General features: G+C 39.8%; 1 protein-coding gene across 4 annotated transcripts in view; it reads right to left on the bottom strand.

The window, feature by feature from the left end:
• rxraa (retinoid X receptor, alpha a) overlaps nucleotides 1-20,083 on the bottom strand; it is a 115,420-nt gene that overhangs the window by 30,650 nt on the left and 64,687 nt on the right. For 2 of the 4 annotated variants that reach the window (XM_081614098.1, XM_081614096.1), the window contains exon 3: nucleotides 14,758-15,008. In XM_081614098.1, coding sequence (XP_081470224.1) covers nucleotides 14,758-15,008 — 251 coding nt within the window. The remainder of the gene's footprint in view (nucleotides 1-14,757; nucleotides 15,009-20,083) is intronic. The other 2 variants (XM_081614095.1, XM_081614097.1) reach the window with 1 other exon arrangement.

The raw sequence follows: 20,083 nt of genomic DNA, 5'->3' as shown, positions 1-20,083 counted from the left end.
TGAAAGGGTTTGAATTACTGACAGATATTTCCCAGACGCATCCACAAAAATGGATGATTTTACTGCGACACAGGAATATCTTTAGGTCACCAGGCTGTGACATCACCTCCTGGTTTGACCTTCACAATTTATTATTTCACAAAAACACAAAAATGTGACACACAATCAAATATTAATGCTTCGAAAAAGATTTAATCAGAAAGAAAAAGTCAGTTAGTTAAAAAAAGGGAAACTTTTTTATGGTTTATAGTTGGAAAAATCACAAATCACAAAATGAAACATAAATGGCCTACAAAATCTGACGTGGCAGTTGTTGAACAGTCAGTGACACCATTCACGAGGACGGTAAGTCACATTAATAGCAATAGAAATAATAATAATATTAATGGAAAGTTTAGTGGAAGGAAAAAATGGAGAAATCTCATGTCGTCTGCTACTGTTGGTGTTTTACCAAAGTAAGCACAGGTAAATGCAAATCTGGTTCTTCCTCAAGACATCAGCAAAGTCACAGGCTGATGTTTACATACTAAACCCGCCTTTTTGCAGTGATTCATGAAAAAGTTGCCCTAATCATGTGCTGTACAGTATACATTTCAAGAAGCTGATATTTCAGCATTAAAAGTAATTTTTTATTCACCTCCTCTAATATTATAATTATAAATATGCCCCTGTCATATGTTGAAAAAACACTATTTGTTCAAAAAACCAAAGAAAATCAAGAAAAAAGGGGAAAAAAGACCTTATCTGAGCTATAAAAGCTGAAAACATGACATGACTGCACGTTCATTTACAGGATTACAAACACCCACACACACAAACTCACAGTATGAGGTCTTACCTCCCTCAAATGTCTGACTCTAGTTTTTTTTCCCCCCGTAGCGCAGCACTCGTAGAGCTGTCTCCTCGGCTGGGATTGTCTCTATCAAACCCTCTGTCTGCCTGACAGAAAAGATTCTGCCTCTCACAGGCTATTTTCAGTAAACTTGCAACTCAATCCCACCAAGACAGAGGCAGAAAGCCTGGGAGGGGTGGGCAGACTGGGGCCTGGGGGGTTTCTTTCTCTATTGCCAATGGCAATAGAGACAAGGCGAGGGGATTAAAGTAGCTCAGGACCAGTACTGGAAATAGAATACATGAGCTCTCCCTTACAACACACACACAAACACACGCAAACACACACACACGTGATGCTTGATAGGGAGGTATATCAGCTGTAGGTGCAACTACACCGCTCAGGGAAACCCCAGCTACAATACTTTCCTCAGCACACAGGGTCAAAGGCTAAAAAGAAGCCTTAGACTTGAGCTTAATCAGAATATGGAAGAGGAACGATTCATTTCAAGGCCTGAAATGTAGGACAGAAGATTTCCCGAGGAACAATGTACAGCGTGAGCGGCTGGAACGCTTCGTGAGCTGCAGGTGTTACGTAACGTGCCGTGAAGGACGTCTAACTGGTACAGTTTCTGCTAGCGGGTGTCGAATTCGTCGCAGAACTGTTGCATTTTGATTATATGTTCTGTGCTGGAACACGGAACGTCGCATTAAAACAAATTACATTACGAGTTTCCTGGGGGGGAAAAAAGTGTTCAATTGTTAGCGTGCTAAGACACACGGTGGAGGAGTCGTCCTTCGAGGCAACAGAGGACGAAAAGGAAAGAAGAGCCGAAACAGAAGAAGCCTCAGCCTAAGACGGGCTTAGCGTGATTCAGTCAGAGCGCCGCGCCGCAACGGCACTTCAAACGGGAGAAATCAACTCCTCAAGTGGATCTTCACCTGTTTTTTATTCAAGGGCACCTTGGTTAAAATCGAGGAACTTATCTTTAACTGTTTTCTTCCAAAACGCTGTAATGGAACTCCTTCATAAGGTTTTCCATTATGCAGCAGGAGCGGCATATCCAGGAATAGAGCGCTCTACTTTACAATCCACTGTCACAGATCTCACTGCCCGCCGCCGTATCGCCGACTGCAAGCTGCTTATCTTAAGTATGATTAATTTTTTGTAGCTTTAATTTGCCTCGAAGCGTGAAGCTTTAAAGAAAAAACATCCAAAAATAGAACGTGAAGTGCCAGGAAGTCAGCGGGCAGCGTTCAAAATCCCCTGTTGAAAGAAGGGAGAGGCCTAAATGGCAAACTCAGGAGAGGTGAGGACAGGGATCAGGTCGAGATCTCACCTCCAGATAACCCCCGCTGCCCTTTCACCTCTGACACCTCGTGACGATCACTTCCTCCTAAAAGCAAACTTATCTGGACAGACAGCTCCGCAAAGCGCGCGGGAGGAGCGAGGAGGAACTTTCTTCTGCTCGCTGCAGTGTATGTGTGTTTGTGTGCGAGAGTCTTATCCGGACACACATCGGCAGAGACAGTGGATCGGGTTTCACACAGGGAGGCCTGTTAATGGACCCCTGACTAGCCTGTGTGCCTTCAGGGGATCGCAGTGAGACGAGCCCATCTCTCCTGGGACCGTTTGAATATCAGACACCGGTTTTGAACGCAAACGGCTCACAAATGTTTATCCGTGGAAACATTCATCCCGCTTCTCTATGTGGATGAACTTGCAGAATCAGAATGCAGGAAAGGACAATTTTGAGAACAAAAACATGTTTTTCGATAAAAAGTCTTCGTGCCAAGACAAGACGGCTGTTCAGTTGAAGCAAAATAAATGTATTTTGCAAAATTTTAATGGAAACACTTTTTTTTTTTTTTACATCACACGAGTCACGTGATCAACACTGAATCAATACTTCTACAATAGTCAATAGCTACTTTTCCACTGATGGGTTGGCAACACTGCATCAAACTCAAAGTCAGCGGCAGGCTGCAGATTTTCTCGAAACACCAGTAGCTTAGGTTTTCTTGGACACAGTTTATCATTTCCTCACAGCCATGTTACTTTTTCGACTCAAATTTGATGGTAAGCGGAAAAGAGAAAACAAGCAGATACAAAAACTATTCCTGGATATGCAGTCAACAAGGCCGCATCACAAATCCACCTTTTAGAAATCTCGATTTTTGGCGCCAAAAACTCGGTTTCTATAGAGGCGGAAGGTGCAAATGCAGCAGAAAATCTCTTGTCTTGGACATTATCCACATTAGTGAGGACCAAGTGAGCAAGTAATTATTTATCAACCATTAACAAAATCCTTCTGTGGTTACATAAAAATTCCTTTAAAGCAATCCTTTCTGTAAAACAACTTCATGATTATTGTCGCAGACTGTAATAAAACACAGTCTTGGCTCTCTCCTAGTGGCTTAGCAGCAGCAGACATGATTCCAGACAGCTCCGAGGTTTACAACTCACCCCATGCTGTGCCACAACAGATAAAACGAAGCTCTACTGGCTCAGTTTAGATACATGTGTGTGTGTTATGAGAGAGCTGGTGTGGAGTTCTCTTGCTGAGGAAAAAAGGCGATTTTATTGAGACTATCAGTGGCATAAAACAGCTGAACCTGATGGGGCAAAGTGGAAATGTGCAGCGACTTTCAGCTGTTGCGTCATCTCAGCGTGGCAGAATCTGAGAGTGTTTTCTTCGCCGTTTTCAGCATTTGTGAGAGCGCACGCAGAGCTCGGGTGCATTTCAAACATGCGTTTGTATGTTTTTGTTGCGTGTGCGCTCCACAGCGTGTGATCTTGTGTGTGCAAGCAGACCTGACTGTAACACACACTCCACCATGCATGCAGTTGATTCTGTGCTTTCAGGCTTCTTTCTGTGAGTCCTGAAGAGGATATGATGTTGCTTTATGTGGAACAGATCCTCACATGTGGGCAAATATCACACTGCTCAATTCACAAAAACTTGCACCATATGTTGCATCTTTTCCCTCTAAACATATTGCATTGCATTGTGACCAAACATCTCTGTGTTGATCAAGGATTATTGTTTGACTTGTCTTGTGGTTTAATAAGGTGTAATTTGATTCAATTTTATTCATTTTAAGACAGAAGAAATGTTCTCCTTCAACCTTTCCTCCATTTTTTCCAATCAGCCGGTTGAGTCTTTGTGGGTTTTCTTTCTTGTAGTTTCTCTGAACACTGTCTGACTTTTTGGGGAATTTGCCATTACGTCCGGCCTGAGTTAATTAGTAGTCGTTTTAAATGTTTCCACTTAACACCATAATGTGACTGTAAATTCTCTTTAATGGCCGTATAACCCTTCCCAGATTGATGTGAGGCAGACTCTGCTTCTCTAACATGATTATTGATGTCTTTCCTCCTTGACATTGTGCTAACACGCACCTGCATGCATCAGTCCTGATTATGTATAATCACCTTGGTGATCATCAACTATTCAGTCTCTTGAATGAACGGTACCTGACTATTAGACATAGCTGTTTATAGCTAGCTATATTGGCAATTATTAAAACTAGTTTTCCATTACTGTAAATAGAATTGAAATATTGTTCAACAATGTCTCGGAAATAATGCATGCATGCATAAACTTTTTAATGTATTCTGTCCAATCGTGCAAGTACTACATCCAAGCGATCCCTAAGGTGTTTTCCCAAATGTTGGTTTGCCTCCGTTTGCGTGTGTGTGCGTGGGTGTGTGTGTGCTGAGAAAACAGTTCAAAAGTTCAAACATAAAGTCAAAATCTGGCAGTATTTACATTTATTGTGAAACTCTATTTAGGACATGAATGTCATCTTTTATTAAAAACTTGAGATCATGTAGCTTGTTTTTGGATCCAACAGCCTTCTCAGCATGAAGATGAGATCCAGTCCAGGCATTCATTTTCTGCATGTATGCAATCATCTGGTGATAGATCATATCTTTCTAAGTGTGCTCTGCTGTGCTGCATGAGAATGAGCAGAGGCAATTTCTTTTGTCAAACTGCACATAATCCAGTAATAATTCAAGGGGTATTTTTGTGTCAAACCACGACGGCGTTTAGGAATTCTTTGATTAATTCCTTCCTGTCTGTCCCTGAGTAGATAATGGAGTGGGTAAATCCCTGTGCAAGTGATCCAGCTTTTAAAAGACTTCTTTACTTGAGTATTAAGGTGTCACATAGCCACTGTGTTCAATATTCTTTAATGACTATTTCCACCTTGAAACTGAGAAGCAAACAGGTTTTTATTCTTCTGCCTTATTAGGTCTTTAAACAAGCATGAAATGGGATAAAAGCAGACGGACAGAACAGCAGTCACACAGTCTGGTCTTTGCTGTGCGCTTATTGAGGTCCAGACAAGTTAAATGTCTTTCAAAGAATGAATGAATCGCAAAACTCTAGTGCTGCCAGGGATTTGGTTCCTTTTATTTTATTTTATTTTTTTAAAGGACAGCGGTCCAGAATTAAAACACCCACTGCCAATTCACTGACACCCACCACAGAATGTCGCTGTTAAATTATTTTACTGGACGATAAACTGTCCCAGTAATTACTGTGATAAACAATAATGTTGTTTTGAAACCATTTTCAAGTAGTGTGTTGGTAATGGCATAATAATGCATGTTTTCCCCTCGCATTTTGTTGAGAACAGTTAATGTAAAAACTGGAAGGTATTTTGAATATCCGAAATAAAATACAAAAAAAAATTTAAAAATACATATAATGGAAATAAAAGCCACTGATAATCGAAAACATCTATTGATTTTTTTTGTAAACAAAATTGCTGTAACTTTTGATTTTGATTGTTAATATAAAAAAAAATATTAAATGCAACTCAATTTGATTTATCATGCGATTAACTGGTTAATTGCAGCAAACACACTAATGCAGCTTTCCAAGCGAAAGAAACCCAGACCATGTTCTGTACTTTGCATGTGAAGCTTTTTTCTACTAAGCTTTTTCCTTCCACTCAATTTTCCATGCTTGTACATCTATACAGATTACAGGAATTGTCTTTTTGTGGTGTCAGTGACTCTCTGTTAGGACATCTGTCAAAATAGCAATCTTCTCCACCATTTTGTAAGCAACGGCATAATATTTCTCCACTCCAAATAGTGATTTTAATATACTAAAATGTACCTGTTCATCTCAATGAAGCACTCTTAGGATTGTTTTTCACATTTGTGTCATTCGGTCTCAGATTTTTATTCTAGTGTGTGCATATTTATGAGTCAGAAATGCTTTGGGGATGGTGTTTGTGCTGGATACCAAATTAATTTGCAAAATGAGGCCGTCTGATTCTTAACAAAAAATGTAAACTGTGTTTCTAGCTCATATTTGCCTCTCTTTCTCCATTATTGTTTAAAATCATCACAAAGAGCAAATAATAACGGAGATAAACAAGACATTTAAATAAAAGAAACATGGGGAAAAAAATCCACTCACTAACTTCACCTTTCACATGTGGGAGAGAGTCGGTATTGTTCTTCACAGACATGCCACGGTGTACATGTCAGCCCACAGACAGTATTGTGTTGCAGTAAGATCACACCAATAGATGCAATTAGATCCAAAAGAGATTATTCCAAGCTCTAAAATAAATGTGTTCCCCTGAGGCACGTCAACCGCAAAGCCATGCGCCTGCTTTCGTAGAACATTGTTTGAAACCTAAGCCTAATGTAATGGTTTCTGTTGCCCTGTAGATATGCATATGTTGGCACCTACTCTGAGCTTCCAACACAAGTCGGATCAGAACAACAAGTCCTGGAGTTTCAGTGCAGCTTCAAAGTGAATTACAGTATTAAAGCCGTTTGGTTAAAAAATATGTCACGTTGTCCCACAGTCTTGAGTTTATCATCAGGATCAAATAATGTAGTTTCAATCTCATCTACGTGACACATTGCATTCTGTAAATGTGAATGATGGATCTGAAAATAGGATGAAATATGGTGTTTTGCAGGATTCAGTTCTAGGTCCAGTTCTGTTTTTTTTTTCCCTAAACATCCTTCATTCAGGATTAAATGACACCCATAAAGAACATCACCATCTACAGGTGTGCTTTAAAGACAAACCATGGGATGTCTAGTAAACCAAAGTAATCAGTCTTTGGACGGCTTCTTCCCGTATCTTAATCCACCATGTTCAAATGCTCAATCATCTCAAATTCGCTTCTTGAATATATGATGGTAGGTAGGTTCCCCGTCTCCAGTGACCTCCAGAAATTGCACAAGTCAATACAGCAGAATTTACAGTCGGTAAATCTGCAGCAACTGTATGATGTTATCATCTCAATCTGGGCCAAAATCACTAAGAATGTTTGAAAAACTGAAGAATTAGGACTCTTCTGAAAGTGAAACAAGGTCCAACCCGTTACTGGTAAAGTATATTTTTATTTTATTATTGCTAGCTTTATGTTTTATACATCAATCTATTATATTTGAATCCTTGTTTATTCTTTGTGTAAAGCATCAAACGCTACAATTATGCTTGAAAAGGGCAATTAAAATAAAGTTTTATCAGGTTTCATCTCCAAATCAGAACCTAGATTTTGTCAAAACAAATAATTGAAAGCCAAATAAAGCACCGGAAATGTGCTGTGCTGTTTTCCTTTTTCACAAATAAACCTATGGTCTGAGTGGAGGCCTTTGCTCTCCGTGCGTTCATGCCACTTCGACTTCTTTACAAAAACAATTCCTACATATATTTCAGACTGAAAGCCCTCTCTGGCAGGAACTTGAGTTTTGTCCCAACAATGGGTGGAACGATTATAATATGGAACAGATGCAGCAGAGTCTGCTTGTACTTCTCAAAATAAGGATTTGCGTCAAAGACGAGCAAAGCTCCCCTAAACAATGACTTGAGTGCTGTGTGCTAAGTGCAAGAAAACTGAACCATTACATTAATTGCAGAAAGGACTATTGGGGGGAAAAATAATATTTTCGTCTGATTTTTATTTGCTACCTGCAAAGAGATTTTGCAAAAAAAAAAAAAAAAAAATCCAATATAAGGTTAATTGACATGAGAGACCCTTAATGGTTACTTAAGGAGCCTAAACAGAGTCCCTTTATGTGACATGGCGACCATGACATCATGCAGAGTGACCACAGTAGCCATCAAAACCTTAAGTAGTGGAATGGACTTCATGACTCCCATGCAGGAATAGACTGAGCTCCACTGGTTTAATTTTTTTGAATATTTTCTGTTTTTGTCTCCTAGCGACTCCCGTCTGAACACGTCGCCCCCGGAGCTGGAACATGACATCACCGCCGCCGCTCGTTTATAACTTATTAAGCGCGCGTTCTGTTTTCTTGTAAAACATTTACACCTTTCTTCTGCATCAGTGTTTATGTTGCATCCAAATCCAGAAACAGTAACGCTTTGTATGTATTTTCCTTTTTTTTAAATTTATTTTTTATTTTTTAAGGCAAACTGGGAAACTGAGAAACAACAGGGGCCCGTTGTTGGTTTAGGATCCTCGGGGAGATTTCAGAAACGAAGCGCAGAAGCCAAAGGGGTACTGGTTTAAGCCGCAAAATGGAAAGTTGGACCCTGCAGTGGTCTGATAATAAAGGTCTCCTTTTTCAGCAAAAGACAACAGCCAGACAACTCCTTCTATTGTAAGTGGAAGTGTGAAATGTGTTCCAACCCCAACACATAATCCCTTCCAGCTGCACAAAAAAAGTTGTGGCGTCTCTGATAGAGAAGGATGGTCTGTACTGTCGGTGTGTTGAACCCTGAGGACCAAACCGCTGAAGAGTCTGATCAGAAAGAGCCTTGTGGCCTGAGAAGCCTTAAAACCACATGCTAAAGATTGAATCCTGCAGATCGCCTCGTCCTTTACCTCCACAAACAAAGACCAGCCTTCTGAAAGCAAACCCACAGACCCTCCGTGCATTTTGAGTGACAGTAAAACTCAGTCAATATGTGGCCTCTTTGCAAAGAATATGTAGCTTCCTTTCTGATCTCCTTCATTAAAACCAAGGAGGCAACCAGAACGCAGTCATCAGCCATGAGAAACCTACAGGGTCCGTCCTGAAAAGTTAAAAAGGACAGCTCAGGACAGATGAGAAGCATGGCTGTTTAAGATGTAAGAACTGACTGGTGAAACAGGCTTAAGATGTGGTTTGGTTTTTGAAACATGCAAAACTACTGAAAGAACAGAACATTTAGTCATCCTGTCCACGCTTTCATCAAGCAGTTTTGTGGATATTTGATGTTACGCCTCACTAATTTTTATTATTACCATATTTAGGGGAAAATGAAGCAGGTTCCAGTAAGAAACTGAGTGTTTTACTGTGATTTTAAACCCTGTTACATGTTTTTGTACTTGGACAAAAAAAGCACTTGATTGCGGTTCATGCTGAGAAGAACCTTCTTGAGGGCAGCGAGAAGTAAAGGAGGGACACTGCACAGCGCAATATATGCCTGGTAAATCATCAAAATTAAAGTATATGCCTGTAAAATGTGTGTGGTTAGCAAAGGCAGGGCGGTTAAATACAGTAGATGCTGAGCCGAGCAGTGACCTTGTTCCAGTTAAGTGCTCTTGAAAAAGGCTAGTCAGCCAAGTGTTAAGAGCAAGCGGCATACGCCGTCTGACTCAAATCACGTCTCATCAGAGGTGCCGCGCCTCACGGCCACAGGGCAACACCGCCGGTTTTAACCCCTGAGCCCGTCCAACTGCTGATCTCCACCCTGCTGCAGCAACAGTCAGAAGCAGAGAGAAGCAGCGTACGGCCGCGTCCGCGAGAAGTTTGATGGCCCCATTAAGAAATCCCGTTTTTAAACACTGCGTTCTGTTCCAGCAGCACTATTTGTACAGCTACTCCAAGACGAACATGTTGAGTCACAATTATTGTTGCGTCATTTTATCCATTTAATTGATTACCGTATTTTCCGCACCATAAGGCGCACCAAATTATAAGGCGCACCTTCAATGAATGGCCTATTTTAAATTTTTTTTTCATATATAAGGCGCACCGCATTATAAGGTGCATAGAATAGATGCTACAGTAGAGGCTGGAGTTACGTTATGCATCCACTAGATGGAGATGCACTAAACGGAATGTCAACAAAACAGTCCGACTCGGGTCGGCAAGGAGAGCCTTCTGCAACTGGGCTGGGGCGTGGCCGGACGATGGTCACCCTTCTCTGTTCGTGCACAGCATGTTCGTGGAGAACGTGGTGCTAAGTGACCTGCAGACGATTATCAGGTCGGTAAGTCAGTCAAACTTTATTAACAAACCAGCGTTCTGACAACTATCCCAGCATGCACAGTACGCTTCTTCTTCTACGGGCGAAAATGAAGTCAGCGCCTGCTTACCGTAGTTGCTAGACCTGTTGTGGCTCAATATTGGTCCATATATAAGGTGCACCGGAAATTGAAGCTTTTGAGGAAATTGAAGGTTTTTAGGTGTGCCTTATAGTGCGGAAAATACGGTAGTTTTATAATTAAGTGGATAACTTTTTTTTTACTTTGTACTGCCAGTTGTGCCTTACAGTTGAACACCTGTAAGGCACGGGGGCCACGCATCACTGCAAGGGGCTCAAAACAACCACTTGTTTCTGATACTTTTGGAGGAACAACTGATGTAGCTATAGGATATTTTCAAGATTTCACTATTTTTTAGTCATGTTTAGTTAATTAAGGAAGTTTGCCAAATGTTAAAATTAAGACCAGTGACAGATGAAGCAAACAACACTGGTTATCTCCTGACACGGACATCGGGTTGTGGGTGGGGTATATCATTCACTTTTTGTCAAAGTGAATGAGTTAAAAGCAGGAAAAAGCGTGAAGATTTGAGTGAATTTGCTGAGGACCGAGTTGTGTTCTGTGGGGTGCTCCATGTCTGCAGAGGTCAGCAGCTATCAAAAGGTTTGGTCTGTCAAAGGAACATACGTTCCTCTCAAATTCCTGAAGAGGCTAATGCTGCTTCTCATAGCAGTGCACTGTGTGTCAGGTCAATCTACCATAAAGGACTGATTGATGAAGAGTGTTGGCACTGGTTGACCTTGTGGCTGGTTCCTCTAGATTCCCCAGAGAACACCAGATTCTTGGTCATCACTCTGATCAAGGCCCTTCGTCTTTGATTACTTAGACTAGTCAGGCACTCAGTTCTAGGGATGATCTCAGTTATTGCAGCTAAACGTTCAAAGTTCCTGTTACAGAAGCTGAAAATAATAGTAATAATAAAAAAAAACACAGCAAAAGATGTGGAATAACATACCATTTAAGTCTCGTTTCTCTTAAACAGTTAGTTATAGCAACCTGTAACTTTAAATAAAGAGATTTACAAAATATATTTTGAACATTAACCATGCTGTTTTTTTTATCTTGTTTTGTAGGGAATATCTTAAATATTCAAAAGAAAGTGAAGCTTGGGAGGTTGAAATCCCTCAGTGCAGTGATGCTTGACATGCTACTGGCTGGAGTTTGCAAACTAGCCAATCCAAAAGAATCTTTCATCTTCCTTGGTGATGATTGGCTGGTCCTCAAAGAGTGGAAATGAGGAAGACTGCAAATATTAGCTTCTGTTTTAATGCTAGTATAGTTTCCACTGTGCATGTTTATGCATGCTAAGGTATATTTGGTGTTTTAGACTGTTAAAATAATTAGTTATCAGAGCTTTTAAAGAGAGTCTTAGGTATTTGTGTATTTTAGCTATTTGTGGGTGGCAGCGACCTGTAACCCCACGCAGAGCGCGGGTCCATTGCACATACATTTTGCATTTAAGCCTCAGGCAAACATCATTAGGAAGCCTTAATCCAATCCCCAAAAGTCGTAGATCGGATGTTTCGAATTTTCTTTTGCGTACCACTGAAGGGACATCGCACACGCCTCCATCAGGGATTCAAATGAGACAGATAAACAAATTCACCCCTTTCCAAAACACTTCTAACCTGAAAGCCTAAAGTGTGCTACTACAGTACACGAAGAGGAGCCCAAGCAAAAGTTCTGGGAATAAAAAGAAAAGAAGAATCAGGATGAGGAGGATGGGGAGAAGAACGGGAGCTTTCTAGCTATGAAAAATATCATCTGTTTTCATAAAGTGGCCCTAATCCCCTCCTAACTCTATTACATGTGGGACGCGTTCCTTATGAAGGTGCAGATGAGCTTGAAAACAGAGAGAGAGAGGGAGGAATCCTTAAATAGCAGCGCATTGTCGGGATTGTTTAACTCAATTATCAATAAACACAAAAAAGGTCTAGCGAATGCATTTTGTGGGGAGAAACAATTTTAATTTCAGATATGGGTCCAGACTGAAACTGGGACACTGGAAGCTTTGATGTCTTAATTGTGCATGTGTGAGTGTGTGTGTGTGTGTGTGTTGTTAATGCCAAGGAGCCTTTTTGATGGAACACAAGAGGCAGAGCAGGAAAAAAATGGGAAAATTGAGACGATGTGACAAAAAAAAGAAAGAAAGAAATAACGAAAAAGGCAAACGGGAGAAAAAAAAGCCCAGACAAAAAGAAAAAGACAGAGAGAGCCAGTGGGAGAAAGTGACATGGATGCTTTAGTAATAAAAGCACAGAGCTGAAGCTGGTGTTTTTGAATAGGCCTTGATTGGCTATGCCACGGGGTCAAAGCAGGGCCTCTGTGGAAAATTGTATAATGGTGTACGCGTCTGAGTGTGCAAGTCTTAAGGGCCTCTGATTTGCACTTATGGGATGTTTGAGTGCAGTTTGTAAGACATGAAACATGACCGGTTTGTCTGCCTGGTTTACAGGGCAGCTGTGTTGGCCTGTGATTTAGGAAAACCATAGTGGTGGCTGCTAAACATTGATCTTTCTGGTTTCACAAGGTGTAATTAAACTCGAAACAAGCTAAAGGGGAGTATTTTAAGAAAACATGCTTATCTGGTGTGTTGCTTGAAAGCTAACCCTGAAGAAATGTGGGTATTTTCCCCTGATCTTGACTTCTAACAATTTTTCCTTTTTGAAAAACCATGTTTTATCAGAAAATGTATCATTTAGAACAAAAGCGGTGAAATTGAAATGCGTTTTTGCCCATTTGTATAAGTGTTTGAAATGGGCTTATCTAAATCTGCTTTGAAAGAGGATTGCAGTATTTGAAGAATTTAGCAACTAAAAGTAAAATACTTAGCTGTACAAAACAATATTCCACTGTATTTTTCAGGAATCTAAGTTACATTTGATCACTTGTAACTCACAATACTAAATATTTAGAGCAGTTAAACCTGCACACTGAGTACATGTTTTATTGAAACAGGTTGAAAAACTTTTATATTTATGAAAACACACAAAAAAGGAATTTTCCAGAGGTTTTCTAACTGGAACAACTTCACACGATTCCTCCACTATTTTCTTTTTCTTCCTTCCTCTTTTTTTAATCATGTTTTAACAGCTTTATCCAATGTTCAGAAAACTAAACATAATAAATATCATAAATCTTTTCATGTCAATATGTGTTCTAATGTGAGCTAAAAGTTATTAAAAGCTAACACTGTTGAAAGCTCTGTAAAAATGTTAGTCTTTGCTTGGCTGGACCTGAACCATGAAGAGTCATCGTTCCCAAAATGTCTCAGTCACACTTATGTCACACTCGAATTTAAAGACAACCAACCATTTGAAAGGAAAGCAAGGTTTACATAAGAAAATAACTAAACGAGCTGCTTTTGATTAGGTGGTTTTGGGTCACTTGTGCGGTCACCGTCACAGACTCCAGAAACACTAAATAAAAACGTCTCATAAACAGACTGGCTAAAACCAAACAAGTAATCCTGCTGCAATTTCCTAACCCGGCCTCATCCAACAGAGCTGCTCTGGTTCAAACCTTGTGCCGAAATTAGATCTGATTATTTCAGTTTCCAAAAAGTACAGATCTGTTGTACGAAGGGGTTGCTGTGTGGTTGTACATGAAGAAAAACTCGCTCCTAATGGTGTTTACATGAAGACAAACTGAAATGAGTCAAATTACAAACAACATTAATTAGTGTTTATAGTAATAAAGCAAAATACAATTAGAGAGTAATGTTCTCCATTAACTGTAAATGACAATTTTCTAGGGCTAAAAAGGCTTAATAAATCCTGCACTTGCTATTCTGGTAAATGAGCTTCCATCATTCTCATCAGCATCTAGAGTGCTGTTGCAGGCATCCACTGCAGTGAGATGCTTAATATACATAATATGTTAGAGGTATGCAAAGTGGAAATTCATGACACAGCCAAAAAAATACTGCAGCAGTCGTCGATGTCTATCCCAACAATGAGCACAATGCCCCCAAATTCCTCCACCACTGAACTAAAACAATCCTTTTTAAACAAATGCCATAAAATGCCAAAATTGTGCCAAATACAAACCCAATAAAGATGAAGTAGGTGTGGATAGACGCAGTAACATTTATTCACCACAACGTATTCTTAAGAGTTTCGAGTTTAAACTGCCTCATAGATCGAAGTCTACATCACATTAACAAACAAACATTTTAACAGTTTGTAGCACTTCTATTATATAATGTAATAGTAATCCTTGAAGTATTTGATGTTTAATCTCAACAAAACAAAACCAAACATTTATGTGACAGACGAACGCAAAGTAGAGAAGGATTTGGAAAGACTACGACTTGTAGAGTTACTTTTCCTTGCATTGCAGCTGCGGCTGCAAATGTCCTGTGATATGTTTCTAACTAACTCAATGAATTGTTGAATTAATTAAACAATTCACGTTGTTTCAGAAGACAACTATGTCAAAAAGATGACAAACTGTGGTTGAATTAAATGCCGAATATTAGCAGAATTTGATTTTGTTTTGATGTATCAAATTAAAGCTGACTAAAAACATACACACACCACACTTTTTAGATCTTATCACAAAATCCCAATTAAGCTACACTGAAATTCATGGTTACAATGTCGCACAATATGGGAAAAGTTCAAAGAGTATATTCGCAAAACACAGATTGTTTATGTCTACCTGAGGCCTCACCTGTGGGCTGATGCTGGGGCCGTAGCCCATGCCAGGTGAGTTCATGGAGTGCGGCCCCATGGGTGAGCTAATGACTGAGAAGGGTGAGGTGAGGCCGTTCATCGGTGAACTCAGGGTGCTGATGGGAGAATGGAGAGAGCCAGAGGGCCCCATGGAGGTGGGGCTCAGCAAAGAGGGATGCATTCCACGATGGGAAGTAGGAGAGCCTAAAGGTGAGGAGGTCACCTGTCCTGAAGAATCTGGTTGAAAAAAAAAACAAAAAAAGAGAGAAGGATGATATTAATGAACATCAAAGAATCAACAGCATTTTTGTTTTGAGGCTTCAAAAGCCCCGCAGCTCCATAAATGTATATTTTCCCATGAAACCTTAATGATCTGTTTTCAAGAGCACCCTCAGAAGATAATTACAGCTTTTCTTGACCACAGCTGTTAGCACCAAAAGTCTAGCACATCTGCTAAAGTGTGAAAGCAGGTGTCAAATCTGGGCACTGTCCAGGAAAAAACGGACAATTTAGCAAAAAAAAAGAATAAATAAAAAACACCTTCAACTATTTCAACAGGATTAGTTCAGAGAGGAAAAAAAGAGCTCACGCCAACACGAGGGCCAAATGGGGATTGGCGATGTCGAGACAGTCGCTCTGCTGCTCTCTCTGGTTCTGTCCCTCAAACTTCAAAAGTGCTTCCCTCAGGAATGCAGGAGGTCAGCATGCAGAATAAACCTACTGTATAATGCATGCGGCTGATGAGTGGGGTAGTAAACTTGAGAGAACGGAAAAAAAAACATGACCTTGCAAGCACAGCCCAGGAGGAAACCTGCAGCGGGGTTGTAAGTCACAGACGGCAATGAAGCTAAGGTCATGTACGCAAATGCTCATCTGACTTCAAAAACTAGACTTTTCTTTGACTTGGGCTTTACTGAGCTGTCATCACAGAGATCTAAGACAGACAGAAACATGAGCAAAGACACAGTGATGATGATGAGAGTTTTGAAACAAGGTTTGAATGTATGTTGATAGAAACGTTTTTCTCTTCTGCCCCTTTCGGTGCTGCGGTTTCCTGAACTACAATCTTTACTTCCATCCTCCATAAACCTTCTTAAAGCAATTTACTCATAATGTTAATCTTGCAGAACAATAAATGTATTTAAATTATTGATGTTTTGCTTAAATTTTTAGGTGTAATAACAATAAAATTTTATTTGAGACATCCAGATACATTGAGAAAGCTAATCTGAAAAAGCTGCTCACATGTGAAACATTTTATTCAATTAATTTAAATGACACCACGTTTAATTCTTATATTATTACACATAAGTCTTTTGATATGCATTTGACACTAGCATACACTAAATGATCAAAGCTACCAGATTATGTACGTGTGTGGCACTTAAACAGAACACATTTCCTCCAATATGGCTCCAATGATCCAAATATTATTAATTATTTTGTCTGCACTGATGAGGTTCAACTCACCTTCTTGAAGACATCAAGGCTGACAGCATGACCTATTTTCTGATTAATTTGATTTGCAATCATCTGGCCACTTTGAGTTTATAATAGAGAGCAATTTCTTCTTCAAATGGTCAGTAAAATCTTGTATATTAACCCAAAAGTGATACACCCCATCCAGATGCAGCAGAACACCATGAATTCCACACCTTCAACGTTATTGCAGGACATAAGGTTTCAACGATTCCTCATGTTCAGAACTACGTTAACAAGCTTTCTCAATATGCAGGCAGATGTGGAGAGACGGGAAACAGCTACTCACGAGAAAAATCTGAGTAATCTAAAACTGATAGTAGGAGATTTATAATGACCGTCGAATGTAACTGGCCAAGAAAGCTGCAGCTGCTGCATCTGTGTCATAAACATATGGGTAGCATTTCTATCATACTCACATGTGTAATAATTTAGTGGCTTCTCCAGCTCCACTCACCAGAACAAAAGAAAAAACAAAACAGTGGATCTATCCTATGTCTCCTGCCTGATCCGTGTGTCGTACGAAGATGAAAAAAACATTCCTAATGGCTAACAACTGCTCCGCACATTCACAAATTAGTTCAGTCTCTAATTTCCAGACTGATACATCATGAACTTCTGTCCATCTGATTACTTTTTCTACTGTTTCTAGAACGTGCCACCCACATAATTCCTGAAAAACATTAAATAAATAAATAAAAAAGGCTCTTCCTGAACCAGCAATTCCCACAGCTGCTCCTCCAATTGGGTTTTAATTCAGGCAGATAAAGCGAGCCGTGGTATTAGGGTTGCCAATCCACCATTGTACGGCACAGCAGGAGATTGCGTGTGTGTGTGTGTGTGTGCGTGCGTGTGTGTGTGCGCATGTGCATGTGTGTGTGTGCGCATGTGTGTGTGTGTGTGATGAGCTGGGGAGTGGGAGGGCTTAACTGACAACAAGGCTCCACCTGAAGGGGGGATGACAGAGACGAGCTGGGAGGTAAAGCCGGATGCGTATGTCTCTTTCTCTTTCGTTCATCCTTTATGTTTTTCTTTTCTGTTTATTTCATTGATTAGAGAACTTTTCTGGGAGACATTATGTTACGATGTGATAAAATCTGGTGTGGATTATCCAGTTTGGTAAAACCTCCCAGTTCAGAAACCTTTCTCAAAGCAAAATATGCTTGCATGCTCTTGTGTGTGTGTGTGTGTGCTTTTGTCTTGTTAGATGGGTAAACGGTGTCGGATTACAGCTGGATATAAAGGACTCTGTCCTAATCCTTGCGAAACTACACATTTTTTCTGAATGAAACATTCAGTTATCCAGATATTTTTAGTTTAAATACAAAGTTTATTCTGGATTAATGTCAGAGCTACGTATATACAGTATATATAAATTATTATTTTTACAAAGGAAGGTTTAAAATATAGAACCGACATAAAAACAAGGATGGGATGGCTGCAATAATGGTGCAAAAATACAAATAGATGGATTGTAGGAAAAATGAACAAATAAGTAAATGGGTGGATGGAAGAAAAATAAACTTTCTTTGTACTACACTGGTACACCCTGGCAAATATTTTAAGGCATTTTCATAGACTTCCAGATGGCAAAGAAACCTTGAAGTTTATGATAATGAGCAAAAGAAAGGCAGAAAAGAGATGAAACTAGAACAGCATGTATAAAATAATCAAATACACAGGGGAAGTAAAGAAGTAAAGAATTCAGCGAGGGGCAGAACGTTATAGGACTGACAAACTGTTCGTTCCTGCCCTGTTATCGCGTCTCGCAGAGCTTACGACAGTCTCGAGAACTCAACGTTTCTGGCATCGGTTTGCTTCATTTCGCAAGCAGCATAAAGTAAACAAACGTTCAAAGATTAGATAAAAGCTGAAGCAAATTACTGAACACAGGCAGGGCAGATAAGACTGCAGTAAAAGCGTCTATAAATATGAGCGACATCTGCCCAAGTCCTACAAGTGTCAGAAAAAAAAAAAAAAAGCTGACTCAGGGTTTAATAGGAGCAGAAAAAGTCTTTGTCGCCTCTAGCTGCTGCCTGCCAATTGCTCCAAATTGCTTGGCACATTAAAGCAAAAGTGACAGCTACAAATAAGCAAATTAGGGCCCAATCTTCCTGGCAGGCAGAGACAAGAGCTCCCCTACTTATTGGCTCTCCTCTTCATTCAAGCATCTCCTGTTTCTAAACAATAGCTCCCTCCCTCTTGCCTTCCTTGCTCTTTTGTTCAGTTTTTTTTTTGGATGTGATTACATGGAGGGAAACTGCCAGTTCAAGCGCTGGCTCTCGCAGGCTTATGCGTTCAGAACGTGATAGATGGACGATGCAGATGAGAGCAGTTAGTGAGATGAAAAAGAGAAAGCGTTCCGCGCACAAACAGAATGGCGTGGCATTTCTTTCCTACGCCGGAAACAACTTGTTTACATTCTTCAGCCGGAGTGAAACTGATGCGATAGAGATTGATGACGACTTTCCAGAAAAATGACACTTGCACAAAGCTCCTCTGGTTTGTGTGGACTAAAACGGAAGGGATTGTCGTGACATGGCACGGGTTTCACCGTAGAAACAAAAGAATGGCTGCAGGTCACGAGTCTAGCATAAATTCTCCTTTCTAGAAATATTTTGAGTTTTGCTTGTCTAAACATAGCCGATGGCTTTGATATGTTTTTGGTGGATGTTGCAATCCTATTTATGTTGTGAAATGCAGACAGCATGTGCTTTGCAAACTAGCCTTTGTGGCCACATGTGTGCTATATAGTTACCCCACAATGGCTGTGGTGGTTAGCTGTGAACAGCTAAAACCCACCATTCAAAAAAAGGCTTACAGCTGCATATTTTAATTGTTCAAACACCAACTATGCCTTAATATACATAAATACACACAGTGGAAACTATTTTACCGCTATCACAGAAGCTAATATCTACAATTTTCCTTATCTACAGACAGTCAGGAAAACAAAATGGCAGTCCAGGATTTGGAGCTACATTCCACAGAAACAATTATTATTGGCCATTACGAAAAAAAAAGTAAGAAAAAGTCTCATGTAAATGTTGGCACAAGCCAAAATGGCTAAACAACAAACATGTGGAACAAGATGCTCTAATGAGATAAGACCGAAACTGTTGCAAGACTTCAAATGATCAATTCTGATTGAAATGTGCAAAGAAGAATGGCTAACAACTGCAGTCTGTCGGTGGATTGCACTGATAGATCCTAAAAGCATCTATATGCATATCTATGCAGACACACTTTTAAGATTTATATTTGCAAATAAAAAAAAACTATTTTAAAAAATCCTTTCAGTTAGCAGTTAGCCACTACCTTTTGTTGGTCTATTACTCAAAATCCCAATGACATGCATTAAAAAAAACAGAAATTGTGAAACATTTGCACAGTTTCATAATAAAGATAATTAGTTAAGTTAGATTTTCCTGCTCAGTTGACCTCATCAGCACTAGAAAAAGAAAATAGATAATTGCTGCTCACAATAAAAGACAGACAGATTCTGCAGAACTCTGAAGAACCCAGGCTGAATTTTTTATCGAGCCCCATAAGCTGGAGTTGTCTTTCCCTTCAGCAAGGGAAAATGCATTATGAAGAGAAAGGATGCAAAAACCTTCATACAATAGTCTGAACTACCCTAAAAGCAGCAGGAAAAAAAAGAGTGCGTATCTTTAGCCTGCTTTTACAAATGACAAATGCAGCTCATAACAGCTAAATCTTCACTTTGCTTCTGGTGACTCTGAGTTTCTTTTCTTAATAATAATAAAAAAAACAAACATTTATAACCTTGAGCAGATACAATTGTTTCTTGCTCGAAGGCCAACTTCTCTTCC

Source organism: Poecilia reticulata, chromosome 12 (assembly GCF_904066995.2).
Source record: "Poecilia reticulata chromosome 12, P_reticulata-male-v2, whole genome shotgun sequence".
Taxonomy (NCBI): domain Eukaryota; kingdom Metazoa; phylum Chordata; class Actinopteri; order Cyprinodontiformes; family Poeciliidae; genus Poecilia; species Poecilia reticulata.
This window is presented reverse-complemented; position numbering and strand designations above follow the sequence as displayed.